This window comes from Pteronotus mesoamericanus, unplaced genomic scaffold, assembly GCF_021234165.1.
Source record: "Pteronotus mesoamericanus isolate MK-2021 breed Mesoamerican mustached bat unplaced genomic scaffold, CSHL_Meso_final scaffold_21, whole genome shotgun sequence".
NCBI lineage: Eukaryota > Metazoa > Chordata > Mammalia > Chiroptera > Mormoopidae > Pteronotus > Pteronotus mesoamericanus.
Window position 1 is genome coordinate 20,779,231 of NW_026555310.1, and position 24,176 is coordinate 20,803,406.

At 35.8% G+C, this 24,176-nt stretch overlaps 1 protein-coding gene across 2 annotated transcripts in view; it reads left to right on the forward strand.

Annotated features, from left to right (window-relative positions):
- The window catches only part of SOX5 (SRY-box transcription factor 5), a 370,984-nt gene that overhangs the window by 289,109 nt on the left and 57,699 nt on the right, over window positions 1-24,176 (forward strand). For both annotated transcript variants that reach the window (XM_054591329.1, XM_054591330.1), the window contains one exon: window positions 9,561-9,707. In XM_054591329.1, the coding sequence (XP_054447304.1) occupies window positions 9,561-9,707 (147 nt within the window). The remainder of the gene's footprint in view (window positions 1-9,560; window positions 9,708-24,176) is intronic.

A 24,176-nucleotide genomic window follows, 5' to 3' on the forward strand; every position in this document is an offset into this window, starting at 1 on the left:
TCTACAGTAATTATAAGTAATGCATAGTATCATATGGAGAACTCTTAGACAGCTACTGGTTAGATATAATGAAAGATTAAAGTCTTACAAGTCTCTTGGGAATAAAACATTAAAAATCCTTTTATTAAAGAAGAGATATCTGTTCACTGATATATACTAAGTGTCTAAAACAGTGTTTGGCATATAATAAGTGCTCATAAAGAAATATTAAATGAATCTCTCGATTTAAAGCAGGAAAGCAGAAGTTACAGTTGTTGATTATGTCTCTGGATGATTTGGATGATATCCGAGAAAGGTGTCCTGTGCAATTCAAAAAGAAACCTGCTGTAATCCAAGGAGCAAATGAAAGTCAAAACATTCTCAATGCGAAGTACTCCTAGAGTGTGCTTTTTGTTATTTTAGTTTTTATAGAGTAATGCGTAATTTGGGTAGTGCAAATGGCTCCTTTTTAATATCTCTGTCTTATTCTATTTAAATGCTCCAGAAAAACCAAGTTCAGTGACTGGATTATAGCCAAATATGGATTTTTTTTCAGATATGATTAAGTTCTTAGTGTAAATTATACAGGAAAGAGCAAATATTTAAATAAGAATGAGAATCAGAATGTTGAAAATTATATATCCAGATTTATTCTACAATTGATTTTGAATCAATTTTAAATCACGTAAGAAAAAGTGATTAGGTAGATGTCATTCCAGTTAAAAGCAGGTTGTAGGTGAACCAAACCCTTTCAATCAATTCTCCTCATTATGTCTAGACTAATCTTGTGGAAATGCAGATCTAATTATGTCGGTCCTCTTCTTAAGCTGTTATAGCTTCCCATCTACCTTTCCAAACATCTCTCCCACCCCGTTGAACCTTGCTGGCTGCCTTCCAATACCCTGTACTTGTCATGTTCTCTGCCACCGCAAGGATGTTCTGCCAGTACTTTCTCCTGCTCCATGTGTGTGGTTACTTTTACTTGAACTAATTGTATTTATGGGAAGCCTTTCCTGACCTGCCTGAGCACATTATAGCTCTGTCTTACGTGTTCTTACAACACAGTGAATTGAGAAGAAAACCAAAATGAAACTTTCTTTTCTTTAACTTACAATAGCCAAGGGGAAGAAGGAGGATGAACATCGTAGGAAAAGTGTCCTCTGGAATATTTGTCACTTCCTGCCCTACACCTGAAGTAATATAGTTTTTACCAGAAGTACTGCTAGAGTTGCGCCCCCCGCCCCAGGGCTTGTCCAACTCTTTGACCTAAAGCCCCAGACCCTACTACTGTATTAAAATGACCAGACAAAGAGTTTCATAAGGCATAGGAGCTAAAAGTTATAGGCTCTCTAAAAAGACTTGGATTCTAATCTCAGCTTTGCCTCTTTCCTATATTACTTTGGACAAATGATTTTTACTTTCTCTGTTCTTCAGTGTCCTCCTCTGCAAAGTAAGAATAATGTCTATGTTCGAAGGTTGTTGAGAAGATTCAGAGGTATGGCATGGCCCTGGCACACAATTAGCATCCATCTTTCAATTTTAGCTATTATGGATATTTTTGCTCATATTATTCTGTGTCCATGTTTCTCTTGAAATTTAGAATAATTTACCTTAATTTACATACTCAAATAATGAATACTAATATTAGTATGCAATATTTTCTTAATATGAAAGTTATAAATGGAAAAATGTGAAAAATATAAGGGAGGAAATCCATAGGAAGAAGTCATTTTAATTTTAACCCATTATATGTGTTGTCTATTAGTACTATCAGTAAAACAAACAAAATAAAAAAACCCAGGGAAAAAAATTCTTGAGTGGATATGTGCTTTCTTCAGGGAGGGCAGAATTCTGTCACCAAAGATTCAAGAAACCCTTTCCTCTTGAAGCCCTAACCCCTGGCCTTGGAAGTTATCATTGACTCAGAGCTTAGGGACCACCCCGACTTTTACTGACCAGCAGGTCGGGGAATCCCATTTCACATAGTAACATGGCTCCCCATGTGGCATGTTTATATGGCACATACTAGAAAGGAGAACTATCAGGGATACTCAGACTTATGAAATGACTAGTTGGTCAACTTTGGCAAGTTATTGAATCACTGCGAGCTTCATTTTCCCCCCACACAGGGTTGTTGGGGTGACCCCTAGTGGGGCTCGCAGACTTCGAGGCCGGCCCTGCACCGTCACTGAGACGATCGCAACTTTATATTTTCTCTCCCTTACACATCCTTACATTTTCAAGAATTCAGAATTATGTATTCTAGAAGTGAGTCTGATTTTTATAATATGCAAAATAATATGTAGTCCAACCTAATATGAACAATTTCTTTTTATACTGAGATAAATGCTATCACTAATATTTTGAAGACTATTACACCCTCCCCCCGACCCTCTGATATAAAATGAACAATAATTTCACAGTTATGAACTTAGGCAAAGGTGTTTGCTTTAAAAATCTTCTTCATTGTACTCAGCTTTCCTGTATTAAATGATAACTATTCAGTAACAACAGAACTCCTCCTACCTTACTCTGTAAATAAGCATTTCTCTTCTTATCATGACTTTGAAAGGAATTTCAGCAGTGTTTTCCCCCATAAATTAAACTAATTAGAGATATGAGGATAGTAACTGACATACAAAGATTTGAAGAGCTGTGCAGCTAGTGTCCTTCTTACCTTGCCAAATGGAGATGTATTTACTGGTTGGTGACCTCAGGAATAGATGCAGCGTTCACCCTCCCACAGTCAGGAACAGCGAGTCTGGAGCGGCATAAAAAGGGTCAATCGAATAGGTCATACATCATATGGGGAGGCAGATGTTAGAACATATTGTAATGGATTACTGTGCAGTACATGGAGATGGCTTGTGGAATAGAAAAACAGGGAGGGAGAGAACGAGAGATAAACTATCAGTTGGTGTTTTCTTGCATGACTCTCGCACATAGATCTGGTTCTTTATGGAACTGCTTCAATTATAAAAGTCAAAATGGTTTTTTCTAGCTATTCAAGATTTATTGGTATGTAATACAATGAAGAAAGCCTTTTAATCCAGTACATTTGAAGTGTTCCTTATTTATATACTTTGGTATTTGTAATGTAACAGAAGCACCATGAGAGCACCGTACCTGTGAAATAGGGCTTAAGATTTAAGGTTAAATATATTTTTTAATTTTTAGCAGGACGCCATTTTCACACCCTCTCAACACTCCACTCCTAATTGGTAGCTCCGTATTTCATCCAAGTATCACAGTGAGTGAGGCTGAATCCGGAGTAAAATAATAAAGATGGTCTGTGTATTATTAATATTTGATAATAACAGTGGTACGTAGATAATGTGATAGCTTTTGTGCATGTATTCACTATAGCCTTTTAAAAAAAATTACAGTTTGCATTCAACATAATTTTGTATTAGTTTCAGGTGTACAGCCTAGTGGTTAGACAATCATACACTTTACAGAGAGGTTCCCTGATATTTCCAGTACCCACCTGGCACCCTACAGCTTCTTAATGGTAAAGCTGCACCACTGCCAGACAAGCTTTATTTTATTCCAGCTTTTCCAAGACATATTACCCAGGGGTGATATTATATATGTATCATAGGACATATGGGTCATAGCAGTATTAGTTTCTGCCTCAGAACTCCTGCCAGCCAGCCCTTTATTTCCTCAGACACGTTTTCCAAGTGGCTCACCTGTCTTCTCTGAAGGCAGAACCTACCTCTTCTGAAGTTGATAACTTGTACTTTTCCCCTGTGACTTGTCTTCCCGCTGCCTTGAACTCATCTGTGGATGTCAGTTGATCATCAGCCTTTTGGAAGCTTTGTCCACTCAGGCCATTTCCTTGCATAACCTGCCTTTGAAACTCCTTTAGCCCAATAGCTCCAACCTGTTCATTGTTAAAAAATTATGCACCATTGATATGGCTATTACTTTTCCTCCATTTGGACAAATGTGTAAGTAACTCTGAGTTTATTTACTTTTTCAGTTAGTTATATTTCTTGTTTTCAAGTTTCCTCAGGAATTGCCTCCAAATACAAAAGACCCTGAATCTCCCATGTTGTGTATACTTACTTGAACTTGCCCCTCCAAGTGACTGGATAGTTCCTGGTTTACCCAGACTGCCACTCCTTTCACTCCCTTGGGATAAACTCCCCAGTAGGAACTTTAAACTGGAGAAGTGAAAACTCTTCCCAAATTCCCCAGGTACCGTTCTCCAGTCACCTTGTCCCATGGTTTAAGTTCCAGCCACTGAAGCAGCAAGAGAAATGCTTCACTCCTCCAGCCCCCACCTCACTTCTAGGGGTGAATCACTAAGGAGGCTAAGAGAGAATTCTAACCATCTTTTCCGTCTCCCAAGCCCCTTTCTCACGTACACAGCATGGACCAAGCTTCCCAGTCTTTAAAGCTAGCTGTTAGCTCTGTCTAGTCTTCATTTTTTCCAGCAGCCACCTTAGCAAGTTAATAAAAGTCATTAACTTTTAGAGCTCGCTTTGGCATGCTAGTAAATTCCTTGATTGGTACAAACGCTAGCATTCCATGGATGGACACTGAGGGTTCTTTCACTTGTTGGCTATCGCGACTAATGCTGCTCTGAATGTGGGTGTACAGATATCTGTTCCAGTCCCTGCTTTCAATTATTTTGGGTATATACCCAGCAGTGGGATTGCTGGCTCATATGGTAGTTCTGCTCAATTTTTTTGATGAATTGCTAGACTGTTTTCCATAGCAGCTGCAATGTTTTACATCCCCACCAGCAATACACAAGGGTTCCAATTTCTCCACAACTTTTATTATTGTCTGGGTTTCTTTAAATTTTTGTTTGTTTGTTTTTTAATAATAGCCACCATATTGTGAAATGGTTTCTTATGGTTTTGCATCCAGGTATTTTGAAGGAATGTTTGTCAAGATGGGAGAATGAAACATACTTTATTAAACACTACATTAGCTTGATTTGTAAAATGTAATTCTTTATAAATTTGGTATGTGTGTTTCTATGTCCACCTTTGCCCCTGGTATCCAGTAAATTTAAGACCTAGCCTTTTTTATTAAACAATATACTTGAATAACATCAAAAGGAGTAGTTTTAGGGAGTTGCTTTGATAATTTTCTATGGAGAAATATTGTGAAACCTAATGGGCAAAGCAAATTTATTCACATTGAAGCATACTGATATGTTTTGAAATATTTTCTTCAGTACATTAGTTTCTCTTTAAACTCTACATTTAAGTTACATTAAGTAGTTGAAATTAAGCTATAAGGATAACACTTACAGAGCCTTGAAATTGTTTTCTGAAGTTTTTCCTCACAAATGGTTTTTTTTTTGTGTGCCTTCCCTTAAAAAAACAAATGCTTTTACACATCACATCTAACCTATATCATAAACTCAGAAGTACATGGGTACCTATTTTAAAAATCATAATAAAGGTCAATGCATACATTCTAAAATTCTTAATCCAAGTGGTTAACACAGTGAATATATACTACTTTTACTGCCAGATTTAGTCCTTGCAATTAAAAACAAGATCATCTCCTGGCTGGTGTGGCTCAGTTGACTGAGCACCATCCTGTAAACCAAAGTGTCGTCAGTTCAGTTCTCAGTCAGGGCACTTTCCTGGGTTGTGTTCCAGGTCCCCATGAGGGGGCACATGAGAAGCAACCACACATTGATGTTTCTGTCCCTTGCTTTCTCCCTCCCTTCCCCTCTCTCTGGAAATGAATAAATGAAATATTTAAAAAAATCACCGGCCATTTCTATGACTATGTTTGAACTTCAAGGTGAGACTAATCAGGAAGATTTTAGCTCTGTTTTGCTCTGATGTTTTTTGTTTATTTGTTTGTTTGTTTTTTAAATTTAGGTCTGTATGTATTTGCTTATTTGAGAGTTTGGAAATCACTACTAATTTCTGAGTAAGGGCTTTCTTGATCACCAAGGGTGATAAAGGACTTGAACCTCCAGTCCCATACCTATTTAAATTATTAGGGTACATTAAAACAACCTCATTGTTTTCATGGATTAAAAATTAAAAATTTGTAAAATTTTCCTTGACTGGTGTGGCTCAGTTGGTAGGAGAGTTGTCCCACACACAAAATCCCCAGTCAAGGCATGTTCAAGGAGATAGTCAATCAATATTTCTCTCTCATATTGATTCTCTCACATCTCTCTCTCTCGCTCTCTTTCTCTTTCTCTCTCTCCATTTCTCTCTCTAAAAACCAATGAAAACAATGCCCTCAGATGAAGATGAAACAATGTAAAATTTATTTATAGTTACAGTATACCTCTTTTCTCTCTCTGTTAGGTATTGGTATTGGATATAAGATATCATTTGGAGAAAATGACTCTACTTATAAAAATAATTTCAATTAATTCAGCAAAAACAATATTAAATGGTTTTTCAATCTCTTAGCACTGTCCATTCTGATAATGGCAGTGTACAATTTCACAAAGTCTCCTAAAGAATCAGTATGTTTTACCATATAGCACTGAGGAAACACAACGTTTTCACTCATACTTTTAATGCCTTTTTTTGTTTTCTTTAAGTGCTTTTTGTACCCAGCTCTCCTATCTCGTGTGAAGCTGGTGATATGAGGAGGAGACACAGCATAGGCAGTGTGAGAAAAAGGGAGGGTAAGGACAAAGAGAGAATGGTGGACGTGACTCATTTTGCGCTGTTTTCTCATTAAAATATGAATGTCCCTGTCCCTCAGTCACTTCCTGCAGCAGGGGAAGATAAAATAGCTGGATCAAAACATATGCTGTCATATGCTACTGACTGCTGAGTAACTGTCAGAATGGAGTGTCAGCCCTGTCTCCGGGGCCTTTATTCAATTTTTTTTTCACACAAAAGGGACACCTGATAATAGATTCCAATTCAAATAGAAAATTAAGCTTTGACCTATGTGATAAAAAAGGATCTCCAAAACTAGTGTACATCTACTAAAAAGCTTTACACTCTAATACATATTTAAGATTCAGTAGTATATATCCATTTATCAGAAATAAGGCATTTCTCATTTGTCTTTTCCAAAATATTTAAAATATCTATATGCTTAAAGTCTTGGTTTTATTGTCTTTTCAAAAGATATTAACTTTTTCTAACAATCCTTACCCATTTTTTCCTGTTCATGATTCCAAATTGACTTACTAGATTATGGCTACAATGAGTTGATTAAACTATCTTTTCTTTTTATGCTGATATGATTTTGAAATTAATTTTCTTTGTCCTCTTTAAGTAAATGAAATGAATGAATGAATGAATGATGTGTTTTATCAACATCACCTGTAAGCCTTTTTTTCTAATTCTTCATATAATAAAACAATGTCAATTTCTTTTCAGATTTTAAAATTGATATAGTCACTGCTATTATTGAATATTAAATATGTTCTGGAAATGTAGTTTTGTTAAAAATAAATGATATTATTTTATGCAGTTCATTTCTGCCTTTATTCATTTCTTCTCTTTCTTGCTTCTAAGATTTTCTGAGAAAACATGAAATAATAGACATAATCCCTGCCTTCAAGGAGTTTACTAGTCATAAATTGTTTGAGGGAACAAATAGTGATAGATACGCTCATCACTTCTAATGCTTTGAATCCAAATACTCCAGATGGCAATTAGGCAGTAGGCTAATAGCCAATGGGAGAAGTTGTATTTTTAGCAATTTGGGGAAAATAACTTAGGGAGAAGTGGCAGAAATTTACTATCTTAAGAAATCAAAGAAACAGTCTACCTCAGAATTTAAATAGGCTGATGTGTGGAATTTCTCCACTCCAAGCACTGAAAAGTACCAAACACTAGCTTTGAATATCTGAGTAGAATGGTTGCCTTTATAAGAAAATACAATTGTATTTAACTGATTAAAAGCCATGTTATCCAAATACAATTGTACTATTTTCCCCAAATTAGCAATTAAATAATTTATACAAATTAATCAGTAATGTTACCTGTACTAATTAATTAGACAAGTTAAAATATCTGTCCTTTATTATCTCATCAGACTGTTTTGGACACTACAATGGGTCGTTACAGCTCAGCTCCAAGGATGCCTATTAAGGAGCTGTCAGCCGTCAGCGTAGTAGTGCTTTGGTGCACATGCGTACACCACGGAGAAAACACTGATGAGGTTTGGCTAAGTTAAATGCAATTCAAACTCATATTATAGAGTATCACAGTGCATCATACTCTTAATACTTAGAAGCACTTCATGAGCTGTACTTTAAGGGAAGCCCATGACTGCATGGTTCTAGCATTTTTACTACTGCAATGTAAAACTACACAAAAATTTCTCTATGTGCCTTCTTCCTTTTTCAAAAAAAGGGGAAAAAATTATGTTTTGGCTATCTTACAAAGATACTCCAGTGACTATATACATTGAATGCAAATGTATGATAGGTGAATACTTACGCATTAAATCTATGAAATGAAGACTTTATATAAGTAACATGATTCACCCTGTTCTGTTTCTTTTCTTTTCCACAGTTAACGTAACTTGGCATTATTTTTCCCTCTTCACTGTCACAACCATAACTTTTCAACTCAAGTGTTCACTAAAATTACCACTAGTAAATTTTGATAACCTCTTAACTGATAACCTTGCTTTATCTTTAGTTAAAAACAACATATATGTTGCTCTCAAACATCCGGCGGCTTTCTCGTGTCTACATATTAAATTTATCTCATTTGCCTGTGTATTTCAAGCTTTTCTATAAGCTGAACTAAACGTACAAATCCAGTCCTCTTTTCTTCTTCCCAGGGCACTCACTCAGTGGGGTCACTGTCCTTTCTACCGCCTCCTCTCACCTACTCACTGCCTAACAGTGCCCCGTGTTCCCTTTGCAACATCCAGCTTACTTCTGCTCCCGTGCCTTTCTTTCAATTAATCTCCCGTTAGAGAATGAAAAATGTTGAAATTGGCTGGTGTAGACAGTATGCCTTAAAACTCTAAGCCTTAAGATAATTTCATGTTTGTCTGTGTTTATATATTATGAAGTAAAGTGGACTTCTGGTAAATATCTTAATTTTTATCAGTGTAGAAAGACTGACCAGATAATGTTCTTCAATAATCTTCTAGTCCCTCTTAATGGCTTTTTTTTTTTATTTCTATACAACTAACAATCACACACACAAAAAAAGTTACAGGTGCTCATTTCAGCAAGCTTAAAAAGGAAGGTACCAAAATTAAAACATGAATATAAAAATTACTTTGTAGATGAATCGGCATTCTTTTGTATCACAATGAGTAAAATTTAAAATAGAGCAAAAAGAGCTCTTGACCAAAGAATGATATACCTGCCTTCCCGAGACATTGGGAAAGAGTAAATTTGGATGAGTGTTATTTGCTTGGAGTCTCTGGACATACCGACGCTGAAATCTCTTATATGTGGTCTCCGTTATTTTTCCCCTAAGAAGTAAGTCATGGAAGTTTAGGTGACAGCTTTTCTTCTTAAAATATTCCAGGGCACTAAGCAAAAATACCCATAGGAAAAATACCACATCTGAATATAGGTACTTTCTGAGGGGTGCATTAATTTTATCACTGATGGTCTTTTTTATGTTTCCTCTCTCTCTCTTTTTTTTCTGTAGCAGTTATATGCTGCCCAGCTAGCTGCAATGCAGGTATCTCCAGGAGGAAAGCTCCCAGGCATACCCCAAGGCAACCTTGGTGCTGCTGTATCTCCTACCAGCATTCACACAGACAAGAGCACAAACAGCCCACCACCCAAAAGCAAGGTACCCTTTTGAAGAAGCTACATGCCTTAATGTTTAGAGTTTTACTTTTAATTCAGTGATATTTATTGAATATCTATTATGTGCTAACAACTGGGTTAAACTGTGAGTCTTCAAGGAAATAAGAGCCTAGTCGGATCAGTGAGTTGTGTGTGTAAATTTACATACATACATTTAGTCACCTGTTTATTTCACAAATATGCATTGATAGCTACAGTAAGAAATGTAAGTGATACAAAGATTTATAAGGTAGGTATACTGTACCCAAGTAGCTTACAGTGTGATAAAATATAAATATCCATTCTGTATAATACAAAGTCTTATAAAGAGTTACAGATAAAGTGCTTTGTGTGTTATTAGGACAGCGAGATTACCTGCAGTGAGACATCCCAAAGAAAAGGCAACTGAAATAGAACTTAAAATATGAGTATGATTAGAGCATACAGAAAATGTTTAATTTAAATATCAAAACTGTGATAATGTGTTATCAGTATAGATATATTTTTAGATATATCATTCATCCAATAGGGCTATCATGTAAAGATATGAAGATAATAGTGTTAGAAGTAAGACTGTTTAAAATTAGTTTTGTTTTAGGAGGTAAAAAAACATTTCCTGGGAGAATATGACAAAAGATCAGGGGATGATGTTTCATTGATTATACTATTACAGTAGTTCCAGTTTTCCCCCTTTGCCCCCGCCTCACCCAGCACCCCCTACTCCCTCAGACAATCCCCACACCATTGTTCATGTCCACGGGTCTTGTGTAGGTTGTTTGGCTACTCCATTTCCTATACTCTACTTTACATCCCCATGGCTATTCTGTAACTACCTATTTGTACTTCTTAATCCCCTCACCTCCTCACCTATTTCTCTATACCCCCCTGCCATCTGGCAACCATCAAAACACTTTCTGTATCCATGATTCTGTCTCTATTTTTGTTGTTTGCTTAATTTGTATTTTTAGATTCAATTATTGATAGATAAGTATTTTTGCCATTTCATTTTCATAGTTTTGATCTTTTTCATAAGTAAGTCCCTTTAACATTTTATATACTAATGGTTTGGTGATGATGAACTCCTTTAGTTTTTTCTTGTCTGGGAAGCTCTTTATCTTCCCTTTGATTCTAAAGGATAGTTTTGCAGGATAGAGCAATCTTGGCTGTAGGTCCCTGCTTTTCATGACTTTGGATATTTTTTTCCAGTCCCTTCTAGCCTGCAAAGTTTCTTTTGAGAAATCAGCTGACAGTCTTATGGGAATTCCCCTATAGGTAACTAACTTCTTTTTTTTTTCTTTTTTGCTTAAGATTCTCTTTATCTTTAACCTTTGGCATTTTAATTATAATGTGCCCTGGAGTGGGGCTCTATGTATCCATCTTGCTTGTGATTCTCTGTGCTTCCTGGACTTGTATGTCTATTTCCTTCATCAAGCTAGGGAAATTTTCTTTCTTTATTTTTTCAAATAAATTTCCAATTTCTTGCTCTTTCTCTTCTTCTTCTGGCACCCCTATGGTGCAAATGTTGGACTTCTTGAAGTTGTCCCAGAGGCTGCTTGTACTATCCTCATTATTTTTGGATTTTTTTTTCTTCTTGTTCTGATTCGTTGTTTTTTGCTTTCTATGTTCCAAATCATTGATTTGACTCTCAGCTTCATCCACTCTACTGCTGTTTCCCTGTAAAATGTTCTTTACTTTAATTAGTGTATCCTTCATTTCTGACTGGATCTTTTTTATGCTGTTGAGGTCCTCACTAAGTTTCTTGAGCATACTTATAACCAGTGTTTTGAACTCTGTATCTGACAGATTGCTTATCTCCCTTTTGTTTAGTTCTTTTTCTGGAGTTTTGATCTGTCCTTTCATTTGAGCCATGTTTCTTTGCTCATTTTATCAGTTTCTCTGTGTTTGTTTCTATGTATTATGTAGAGGTACTATGGCTCCCTGTCTTCATATCCTGGCCTAATATAGTAGGTGTTCTGCAGCGTCTAGTGTAACAGCCTCCCCTATCACCCAAGCTAGGTATTCGAAGTACACATTTTGTATGGCCTGAGTACACCCTCCTCTTGTAGCTGATCCTTGGTCACTGTTGAAAAATCAATGGGAGATCACCCAGGCCAGTCAGCTACAAGGATTGGCTGTGACCACTTACCACCAATTTCTGCCCTCCATGGAGTATCAGCTGTGCAGGGAGAGGGTGATGGTGCTCCAGCTTGGTCTATAGCTATCCACTGGGTGTGTTGGCCCTGGGGTTTCCTGGGTGGTGCAGGCCAAGGTCAGCCCCAACCTGTGTTTTGCCTGGGGCATCTTGCCTAAGCTATGAAGCAATCTGAGATGGCTGCTCCTCGTGCTGTGTTTGGCGACAATGAATCTAGGCTTCTAGGTTTGGAGCTGTGAATCTAGGCTGGCTGCTGCTAGTTCTGGGCCTAGGTCCTCTTCTCAAGAAGTATAGGGCCAGGGGGCTCCCTGAGGCTGTCTGTTGCTTGTTTGAAAGGCTTTAGGAAGTTATAAAGCATGAACCAAGACCAGCCATTCAGATAGAAAAACACCTTGGGTTGGTCTGCCATAAGCTTGGTGGGACAAAGTCTCTGGGAATCTGCAGGGCAGGGCAGACAGGCTTAGCCAGGTTGATGGAGTCTTAGATTATGACACCAGCCTGCCGACTTTGTGGCTCTGTGGGGAGAGGGTTCAGAAAAGGGACAGTAGCCTCGGCCCACATTTCTTTTTGTGAGAAAGATGTCCCCCTGCTCTTGCCTTGATGCTAGACACTTCAATTTCCCCATTTGCCACTGGTGCCTTTTAAGCAGCTCCCCGAGTGCTGGAGCTCAGAGGGAGTGAGTCTGAGTAAGACTGTGTAGGTTATTTAGGAAGAAGTTATGGGGACTTATTCCTGTCACTAGAACCCTGGACTAGGGGTCCTGGTGTGGGGCTGGAACTCTTTGTTCCCAAGATATCCCTCCCAAATTTTTATCCACCATACATGGTTGTGGGACCGGCCTGCTCCACATCGCTGCCCTCCCTTCCAGTCTGGATAGATGTGATTTCTTTAATTTCATCATTGTCAGACTTCCAGTCAACTCAATTTCTGACAGTTCTGAATGATTGTTTTTCTACATTTTAGTTGTTATTTTGGTGTAGTTGTGTGAGGAGGTGAACTATGTTTACCTATGCCGCCATCTTGATTAGAAGTCAATACTTTGTTTCTTGACTTAGAAGAAGAGTCATGCAGAAAAATTAATTTAAATTTTTTGTGTGTGTTTGTGGAGATGTTATTCATTAGATGATATATGACTATATTAAACTTTCTATGGATGAATTAAAAGAATAATTATAAAGTAGTTTCCCTAAGAATACTCAGGGAAATGATCACAAATATTTTCTGTTAGAAAATGTTAAGTAGAAAACTGACACAGTAATGTACACTCAAAATAACAGCTTTGTCTTTTGCTGAATTATCTAAAAAATTGCTTCTCTTCTTCATTTCATCAAGCCATGCTGAAATGTCTAAAGAGTAACAGTTTAAGAGTATTCACAAGAGTTTAAAAAATGCACAGGGAAAAAATAGAAAGTATTGAAAAAGGAAAAAAAACAAAGAATTTTTTTAACCCTCTTGTGCTCTAACAGATCCCTTTCACTGTTACCAATTAATCCAGAGAGTGAATGGGGAAAGAGCGGAGATCAGTTTGGAAAGCATACTCCAACCTCTGTCTTCTCAAAACTCCGAAGTCCTTTGCTGTATTTTCAAGAGATAAATATATTTGGAAGTATAACTTAACCTGGAAAAGGACCTTAGAAGGTGGTTCAACAGAAATATGTGCAAAAATATAGTACAAATTATTGTACACACACCCGACATTAGGAAGTACATATATATGCCACTTCTAGGATCTCTTTCAGCTCTATAATGGACCTTGCATGTTGAGTGCTTAATATTTATACCTAAGGCCTCATCTGCTTTTCTTTATAATGACAGCAGAAAAGCAGATGACAGCATACTTTTTCTTTCTATTGCAGTTTACATTCAATACTATTCTGTATTAGTTTCAGATATACAACAAAGTACCCAGAAAATCCTGTACTTTTCAGAGTGGTACTCCTGATGCTTCAAGCACTCACCTAGCCCCACGCGCAGTCATCATGACTCTATCAACTATATCTCCTGTGCTGTAATCCACATCTTTGTGCCTATTTTGTAACTACTGGCTTATGCTGCTTAATCCCTTCACCTCTTTCACGCAGTTCCCCTACTCCCCTACCCTCTGACAATTGTCAGTCTAAAACATATATTTCCTAAAACTTGGTAATAATGATAACGTTTTGTCAATAAAATTTAACTTGAAAGTACTGATATTTTGGTGTCTTGTGGACCAGCAGTGTTAACATATTACATATACAGGCTAACTTTGAGTAGAATAAACAGCTGTAGCAGCATAGTCACTGTCACACAAACAACTGTGTGAGGTATTATTAATTTTTTGTAGATTTAATAAATTATTTTACATCATGCTTTATAATGATGTTTTACATTAGGACCTTTTTCTGTTTTTCTAATACAGTTTGCTTTTATATTATTTTGTATGTGACATTTTTGTTTTATTATTTATCATTTTTAAAAATTTAATGTCTTCTCTCCAAATCACTTAATCATGAAGCTTTTGATGTTAGCCTTACCCATCTATGCATCCATCCATCCATTCATTCATTCATCCATTCAGATATTTATTGAGCAATTGCCACAATGATACTTTTTTAGGTAATTATGACAAACATAAAAGTGACTGAAGATTTGCTTTGCCAAAATTAGGATGCTGCTTTATGTACTATATGTTTCTAGACACTCATAGAACTTTACAGACTGAGTATAGAGACTGATTATTTAAGTAAAGTTGAAATTCTGCCATATTTTATGGTTCCACATACCTGTGTGTATTTAGTACTAGTGAAAAACGCACTAGTACTAAATGCTTTTATAGCTATGCTTTTTTAATAAAATGCTTTTATAGCTATGATTATGTAAATTTAACCAATGTATTTACACTTTATCTTTAAAGTTCTTAATTTTGAATATAGGCCCTCATAAATTTTCTATCATAGAAAGTTCACTATAACTGTGGACATTATATATCCTACCATCTGCAATTATTATAAAATACATAAAAGTTTAACTGCAAAGTGCCCTTTTCAAATAACAACAATTTAGTGAAAGTATATCCTTTCTTTGTTCAGTATCCTCTAGCACACTGTCTATAGCACTTATTGTCAGAAAAGATGTCTTAAATGTGCTTGTGTTTTAGCTTGGCAGTAAAGTTTAGTAGGTTAAAAATATCCTGACTAATATATATTACCATTGTCATTTTAGTGAAGAAAATGGCCAAAAATAAATAAAACCAACAGTAAATAAAGAAGGTCTGGAATTGACACTTATACATAGCATAATAAGTATTTTCACTTCACAAGATATTTTACTCCTATATAATAATAATTTATTATTATATTTATATTTTATACAATTAGTTATAAATGTCCTGGGGATATTTTCTTGTGATTTATTAGTGAATTTTCATGTCTGTCTTGTATATTGTAGAAGTATTTTATAAAAGGGCTTTCTGCTGTCTGCATGCCTACTCGGCATAAACCAAATTCATGGTTTACATTGGAAGTACATTTATTGTTTGGAACAATGGACTTGTAAGCCACATCCCGATGATGATGTAAGGAAAATGATCTTATTGGCAGCTGTCAAAAATCATGTTCTCTGGGTGTTTTTTTCCTGCCCTTCTTCCTAGGTGTGCCTTTGCCTTTGACTCACGACTGTAGAGAAGGACACAAACAAAACTTATTTGCAATTTGCAAAAAAATAGAAGGGGGGAATCAAAAGGAGGGGGCTCCAAAAGACTGTAAAATTGTACAGCATGAGTCCTCTGATGCATGCTGTTTTCAATCTGCTGTGTGCCAGTTGGAGGCTTGGGGAGTGTGTGCGCGCGCGAGAAAGGATAATGCTGAGAAATGATAGAGTGGCTGTGACCTCCAAGCTCAGCCTGGAAATCCAAGACATTGATTTCACTTAGCATCCCTGCTGAGAAATCTGGCGGAGTGCAGTTGTAATAAAAGAACAAGATTCTGTTCTAATGGTAATGGCGTATGACAGACATATCACTTTGTCTGTCCTCGGCACCAGAGAGAGAATTGGAGAAAGGTCACCTGACCTGCACTTGGTGTTGTTCGAGTGCTGTACTGAGCTTTGAACTGCTGCCTAGGAACATAATTATTTATAATATTCAATGATTAAAAAAAAAAGCCTTTAGAGAACTCACAGTGAACCTGTAAAACCTGCACACAGGAAATGGGTTCTGTGAATGGGAAAACTCGAAAAGGAATCTGGTATCTTCAAAATGTGCACTGGAGAACATAGGCTGTATTGTTTGTTGAGTTATATGCATGTCCTTGAACTTACTGTTTGTGAACTCTTTTTATTAATGGCTGACATAGTGTCATTGGTTAATTTGTTTTAGAATGATTGATTTTATTAAGCACAGGCCAAGAAAAGGTTGTTTTTTTCATGCTCTATTTTGCCAAAGACTCAAAATTCAGATCATAGCAAGTTTTTAAAGTTTCTCAGGTGTTACATAAAATCTTTATTCATCTATACTTGTCTCTTTGTGGTTATTTAATTTTTTTCTTTTCTTACTTCTATACTTGGACAATTTTTTTCATTGCTCAATGAAAGGAAATATATTTAATTCTTCAGAGATATTTTAGTGGCTCATGTCCCCACAGCTGTATTTGTCACTAAATATTGGTAAAAAACTGAATGAGACTGAAATCTTGAGCTTTTGTGCACAAGAAATCCTGTTTAAAGGATTATAGAAATCATTTTACTTTTCATATTAAGGAAAATTAGTTAAGGTATTATTTAGCAGCATTGGCTCTTAAATTTCAAATACAATATTGCTGCTTTGGATCTGCTTATATTTCTTAAATATTTAATTTAATTTTTTACAGTTTAGCTTTCTGCCATAGGATGGACACAGTGACTTTCATTTTTGTACCACATCTTTCTTTATTTAAATGATTTCTGCATTATTTGTTTCAGGTTTTTAATAACCTAGACAGCCTTTGCTTTGTAATAACAATTGATTACTCTCAGTAACATTTGTTTTATAATAATAGTTATATTTTTAGTAAGAGAATTAGTATCAGCCTTAAAATAGTTCTTTTGGGAAGAGAGTATTTTTACTCAATTTTACTCATGGCTCACATAATTATTGGCAATGTGTAGGCCTACCATTGCATGTTATCAGGAAATCATCATATGTCATCAATGTGCTAACAGTCTGAACTTCATATTTCAAATGCTTTTCCTTGGCAAAAGTAGCCAAATATAACCATCTATTGGGAAAATCATAAGAGCAACTTGTAAATACTATTAAATGTCTCTCAGTATTTGATGAAAACTTATTGCCTACAGTAACCAAGAAGAGTTAGTTTGAAAGGCTGATGACAAGAGAGACTTTCTGCGTGCTTCTCTGTTAACCCTGCTATGACCCTGCTAGTCATCCCCCTGGTCACGGTTATGTCCCTATCAATGACAGGATCACATAGATCATCTGAATCCATTTTTTTCTAATACTCCTGGCAGTGAGGTTCCCATTCGCTTAGCAGAAGCACCTGGGAATTATGATAAGAAGAAGAAACTTTTTTCCAACAAGCCAGAAATGGTCCAGGCCAGCTTACCAGACATAACCAGATTTTTTGAGGTATAATATCCTTATGGATATTGCTTCACATTCAGAAACAAGAAGTGGGACTATATTGTTAGCTGATCCTGTGTCACAGCACAGTAATGAAGATCTTTCCTGATTTGCTAGCCATGTGTTTGTGTTAGTAATATTTAAAGTGCCAGTGACTCCTATTTAGGGCACCTATTTTTTTGTGGTAATGGTACCAATCAAATCATTTCATGCTCTCAAGTAAGGATTATATCAATACACACTGATCTGCAGGGTAGAATTTTGTAGTTTAATAATGAGTCACGAACTGTGGTTTACATACACACAAGATTATTTAGAAAGATGTGTGAGGATAAGAAATCAGAGGAAAGTTCATCTTAATGGAAAATTAGTTCTAACATGAGATTTGTGAAATAAAGCTCTTTTGCTAACTTTGGAACTGTCCTGTAATGCTGGGGGAGGAGGGTGGGCTGCACACATACAGTATATCCACAACCAAGTTCAACCATCACCAACACTCACTATAAAAATACTATTTTTACTGTTTGAAAAAACATCCTTTCAAGATAAAGCACAAGACATCAAAGAGATTCCATAAGTTTGAAATAGAGAAGTGCTAAGACCTCCACAGGAATATTTCCATGAAGGAAAGTTCAAAAAGCACTGCTCAGTATAATATAACTTCATTTAGTGGTTTTCACATTTTATCTGACCATGACAAATTTTGAGTCGTAGTAGTTGCTAAGATGTAATTTCCAATCTATAAGTTCTGTGTATACTACTATTTGACTTATTCTTAGAGCTTTCCACGTCAAGATCTCAAATAATTATTATTCACTCACTACACAGGGCTAGAACTGGTCTCTGAATGTTGTATCTTCAAGTAATCCACTTCTGCAGTATCAAAAAAGAGAAGCTGCCATCCATCTATATATGTAAGATCAAATAAAATTGCTGGTCCATCCGGAAACTGTTGGACCTCTTCTTTTGTAGATTTCATTTCTCCTAAAACTTCAGAACAGGAAGAGATGTTAGTCTCAGCTAATTATAATGACATTAAAATTGACTGGCTTCTACTATTCTTATGCTTTAAAAACTATCTGGCATATTGCCCTGGCTGGTGTGGCTCAGTGGATTGAGCTCCGACCTGTGAACCAAAGCGTTGCTGGTTTGATTCCCAGTCAGGGCACAAGCCTGGGTTATTAGCCAGGTCCCCAGTAGGGGGACTGCAAGAGGCAACCACACATTGATTGTTTTTCTCCTTCCCTTTCTTCTTCCCTTGCCTTATTGCTAAAAATAAATAAATAAATAATTTTCAAAACCGTCTGACATATCAATTAAATGCTAGAATCTCCTTAATACCTTGCTCTGAATAGCTGCTTTGTGCTTTGTTGAACAGCTGTTGAACATTCTTCTCTCCTTCATATTTCAATATCTATGAAATACCTATTTTGTGAGCTTTTGAGATGTGATATGCATGTGCTGTATGCAAGAGCCGAATTCATTTGAGGAGAGTTAAGCTGTAAATGTGGCCCATTATCATTATCATCACTTTCTGCATGGGACATATTTACAGTGGCTATAACATTGTCGCCCTGTCATTTTAAGTGAAATATTTTCTTTTTGTAGTCCCATGTGGCTAAACTGAAATATGTTAAATGAAGTGCTATCAACAGAACCCCTGTGATGAGCCTCTTCCTTCCTTGTTTTCATCTATCGATATATTCAGTTGACAAGAATCTCAAAAAGCCAGGTTAGAGAGAGCTTTTCTGAGCACAGTAGTATTGAATGTCCAAGGGGGTCATTTGGTGATACAACCTTACAACTCAGGAAGAAGGGGGTTGGTCACATGTGTGACATAAAAACAATAAGAATTACACAAAAAAGAGATAGAGTAGTTATATTCTTGGCATTTAGAAAAAGGCAAAATACACAGAGGGATTTAGGTAATGTCCTTTTAATTCAGAGGGTCTGGCCTCTGTTTCCCAGTGTGCTATTCTGTTTCGACAGGAGCTGGTCTTGCACGCAGCAGCTAGCTCTGCTGCGTCATGTCAAAGCTTTTTAATTATACAAGCCAAGATGTTGAGCATGTTGCAGACACGGGAATATCCACAGAATCACATTTCTTAAGTGAAAGTTGCCCTCTACAATAGAACCAACCTGAAGCTGATTCACCATCCAAAAAGCTATGTATTTAAAGCATTTTAATTTTAAAACCAGTCAATTAAAACCTAAATCGTATATGAAAGAAGAACATAACAATATGAACGGATGTTCCTGCACAGAAGTGTGTAACACAATGTCGATGAACATCATGGCTCAACATGTGTTGAGCAAAAAAAAGTTCATACCCGAAAGTTTTTTTCTAAAAAAAAAAGATGTATTGAGCAATATGAATAGCAGAAAAAAAAAAAAAAAAGACCATGTCCTGGAACATGCAGTCTAGCTCACGAGCAGCAGTTCTAGATGGAGAAGACACTGTGTTCCCCATCCTGGGATCGATCGACAAGGCTCTTATATACAAACAGTTTTTGGAAGAAAGATGTAAGTTATTTTGAAAGAATTTCCATTGGCTATCGATAAAGAGGATGGGAAAAGGTGGAGTGGAGATAGTTCTGGGATAGGTGCATAGTCTGTAAGGAAGAAGTGTTTGCTCTTTTGGACTGGTCGTGGTTAACAGCACAGAAAAGATCATGTCCAACTTAGTAGTCGGCTCTTTGGCTATTTTCTCTAGATGAGTGTAAAAATAGCCACCTGGAAGTTAAGTCAAAGTTTCAACATACATTTAGAAATGTTATCAGACCTTTGTTCATTGTTGGTTTCTACCTGCAATTGTTAACCCATTAACATCTCTTGTCTCTTTCTTTTACTCTCTGGCCTTGTCACAGACTGAGAAAGCAAAAGTACCTTTCTGTTATCTTTCTTTTTAGGGAATCATTTATCCTTTTGACTTCCTACAACATTCTTCAAGTCAATTAAAATCTTTTATTATCTATTCTAAATAATTGATCAGAGCCTCATTTGCACTACTGATTATTGACCCCTTTCCACTCCTTTAGCCTTCCCTGCATTAGAAGTGTTTGAAAAGAGAATTGAGAAGTGACACCATGAAGGATTACTCTACATCTCAGATTTCTTTCGCTCTGTATTGAATTAAATATATTCTGTTTAAAAATTCTTTCATATTCATAAATAAGAAGAATGTTAATGGTCCCTTTCAGAAACACCCCAGAGTATAGATGTATTATTAAAATTACAATTACTAATGTTTTATTTAGCTGATGAAAATAGTATACATGCATATTTATTTGTTAGAGTTCATCAACAGATTTTACTTGAGAGAGAACAAAGCCTTCCACTAACGCTTTTAAGAGTGGACAGGAAATAGAAAACAATGTAGTAATTAAATAAGTATAGATGTAAGAGTCAAAACATAAAGCAATGTAAAATTCTAAGCTGAAGACAAATTAGTTCAAAACCCAAAATACTCAAAAGTTTTATTTATTGAGCAAAACATATCAGACATTTTGTTTATAGACCTACAGAAGTTTAAGTAAGACGGAAACCCAGAAAGTGTGTAGTCCAACACATAATGGCCAGTCACGAGGTCACTTTGCCTCTGCCTAGACTCCTACTATGCACTTCAGCAGGTGACATTATTTTCTAAAGAGTAACTATTAATGTCACAATGTTCATATTTAAATAGAACTATAATCAACTTTCCAGTATTCCAACTTGTGGTTCCATTGAATGGCAATTGTATATGTTAGTACTCTTTCCGTTGCAAGTGACAGAAAACCCAGCCCAAATGGATTAAACAAAAAGGAAATGTATTCATTAACATTTTTAGAAAGGTTATTCTGAATTCAGGTGTACCTTAATCAGGAACTCAAACAGTAGGACATGGAATTGGTTTCTATCTCTTACCTCTGTTCTTTTCTTGTTCTTCAAAGAACTGCTCCCTGTTAGTGTTCTGTAGCACCCTATGCTTACTCCTACTGTTCATTGATTCAATAAATCTCAATGTATGCCTCGCATGTGCCAAGTTCAGTTCCAGGCAGTAGAATTACAGCTACTACAGCAAAGAACATAACAGTTTGCCCTCTTAAGATTTTTCAGGTTAAGGGTAAGAGACAAACTATGAGTAATTAACCAAATAGATGATTTCATATATTTTAAGTGCTATGAAGAAAATAAAACATAATAAAATATAGAGTGCCTAGGGGCAAGTGAGGTGACCTTCTTGAGTTATAAAGGAGGTTCTCTCTGAATCATGAAAATGAAAGTACCTACCAAGGTCTGAGGGAAAGGTCTTCCAAACAGGAAGAACAGCAATTAATTGCAAAGACTCTACTATGTCTGTGAGGTCAACAATTCAAGGTTTATAAAATAGGCTGGGGTAGCTAGAAAGCAGTGAACATGAGGGGGAATGATATGCACTGAAGCTGGGAATGAGAAAGACTAGGTTACATAGAACTTTTTCATGATTGGGAGTTTGAAATATATTATAAATGTATTCATTTTTAAAGAGAAATTATATATTTTCAATTTGTCGTGCCACTTACTAAACTGTTGTAATTATCTACTTAATGTCTTCCTTTCTTAGAGTAATATATCTTTGAAGCAAAGAATTTTTTTCTTGTATCCCTTGAACCAATTAATATTTTAATTATCTGTACAATACTTCCCTAGAAACACTCTGATATATTTGAGCCCTAATGGCATATCTTGGACCTTGACATTGGAGAGGCAAGGCCATTTAACTCAACAAATATCTGTTAATTGCCTATGATGTGGTGATCTGAGTCTTGGACTTGAGGATACTGGTGAAAAGCATAGAAAGGTCTCTGCCCTGATGGAGCAGAGTTTGTGGTGAGGAATGTGGTGACGGCTGTGGACAGAAAGAGACAATCATATACATGGGTGGCAAGTGAGTGCCAAGAGTATGGATTCAACTTTGCCTATTTCCTGGGGATGTTTCAGATTCACTTCCTTTATTAGGGGTTTTTCATTAGTATATACAAAAAGACATAAAAGTGGTACTACTTGTCATCACCTGTATGAAACAAATTAAAGGCTGAGTTTTTGGAGTGATATGTTGGCACTGACACTAATATATGAATATTGATTTAAACATAGCCACTTAAACAATTAGAATTGCTATGTATAAGTGGTCGTAAGAGTTTTAGAATTTTTATTTTACTTAATGTCTTTTGAGCAAGTTAAAAAGCCACATGATGAAATAGATTCTAATTTCTAATTAATCTGATTTTTGCTTTTGGTATTTGTTTTTTAAAATTTTAAATTTTTACCCCAAAATTTATAGCCCAGTGCTATTTCAACAGATCTGCCAAGTGCAGGACACTGTTAGCTATCAGTGAAAAATGTGCTACAATCTTAGAAGAACTACAACAGAGTAGTTTTTAAGTTATCATTAGCATCATTTTCATCATTGAGCTAAACCTGCAATCTCCTAAATAGAAAATTTTTGAGAAGACAACATTCTTTCAAAATCTATGTCCCCCTTCTTTCCTCCTTCTCTTCCCCTACTTCCTCCCCTCCTTCTCTTTCTTCTTCCAGTTATAAGTTACACTTTAAAGTCACACTTCTTGTCACAAATATGCAGTGCTATCCACTTAAAAAAATTTTATAAAGTGTCTTTACAAGTTTCATAAATATTGTAATTATTTTCTTGGTAAAAATTCATTATATGATTTATTTAAGATTGTATATTTACAATGCACTTGAAATTCTTTTTATTTTACTGATTTTGAGTTTATATACAAAGTTCTCGTATAGCTACTTTATTGCTCTATAAAGTGAGATACTTTTTCAGTCATACTTACTTTTACATTTTCTCAAGCATATACAATGTGGAAGTGGTATTAACCTCACAGTTAACTGAAGGAGAAACAGAAACTATTTTAATCCAGCACCTTTCCAAAAAGTTATAGGATAAGGAAGTTTTCCATCATCTTTCATATTGTTTTTCATTACTTCTAAAAACCAACAGAAGAACACATATTCTTAATTATGGTTCTTTTAAACAAAAGAACAGTTAAAAATTGTATAACTTGATTAGTATTAAATGTGAAAAAATGTCTTCAACTGATGCACAATGAATGGTACAATTCATATTGGTTGCTAATTATTGTTTCCGGTCTGCCTAATATAAGCAGAGGAATTTGCAAGCACATATTTCTTATGACATGTATCTTAAAGTTTGAGAACATAGACACAAAATAGCACTGAAAACATAAAATAACATTTCTGGAAATAAGGAGAATTTGTATAACCCTTCTTTTATTTGAAAATATATTTGAATTTTTTTCATACTGAAATAAAAACTTTGGTCATTTAAATTTTAATAAGTATTAAATGTGAAAGTGCATTCTTAATGGTTCAGAATATTGAATATTAAGAAGAAGCAGGTACTACTTAGAAAACAGCATACCTACAGATGCATGTGTCTAAATACCATGAACAGCTACCAATTTCCCTTAATTGGAGTCTGAGATGTCCTAAGGTGTCCTAAGCGTCTCATGGCAAGAATATACACTTTTCTAGTTCTGGGCACCCTTGTAGGTAACATAATTGGATGCTTCTTAGAATTACAACCGCCACCCCTATGAGCAGCAGGACTTACAAATGCAATATCCCACAGCTTTTAGCACTTTCACTCTAACTCTGGACTAGCTGATTTCATTGGCTGACTTTTTTCAGAACCCAAGAGCATTAAAAAAACAAAC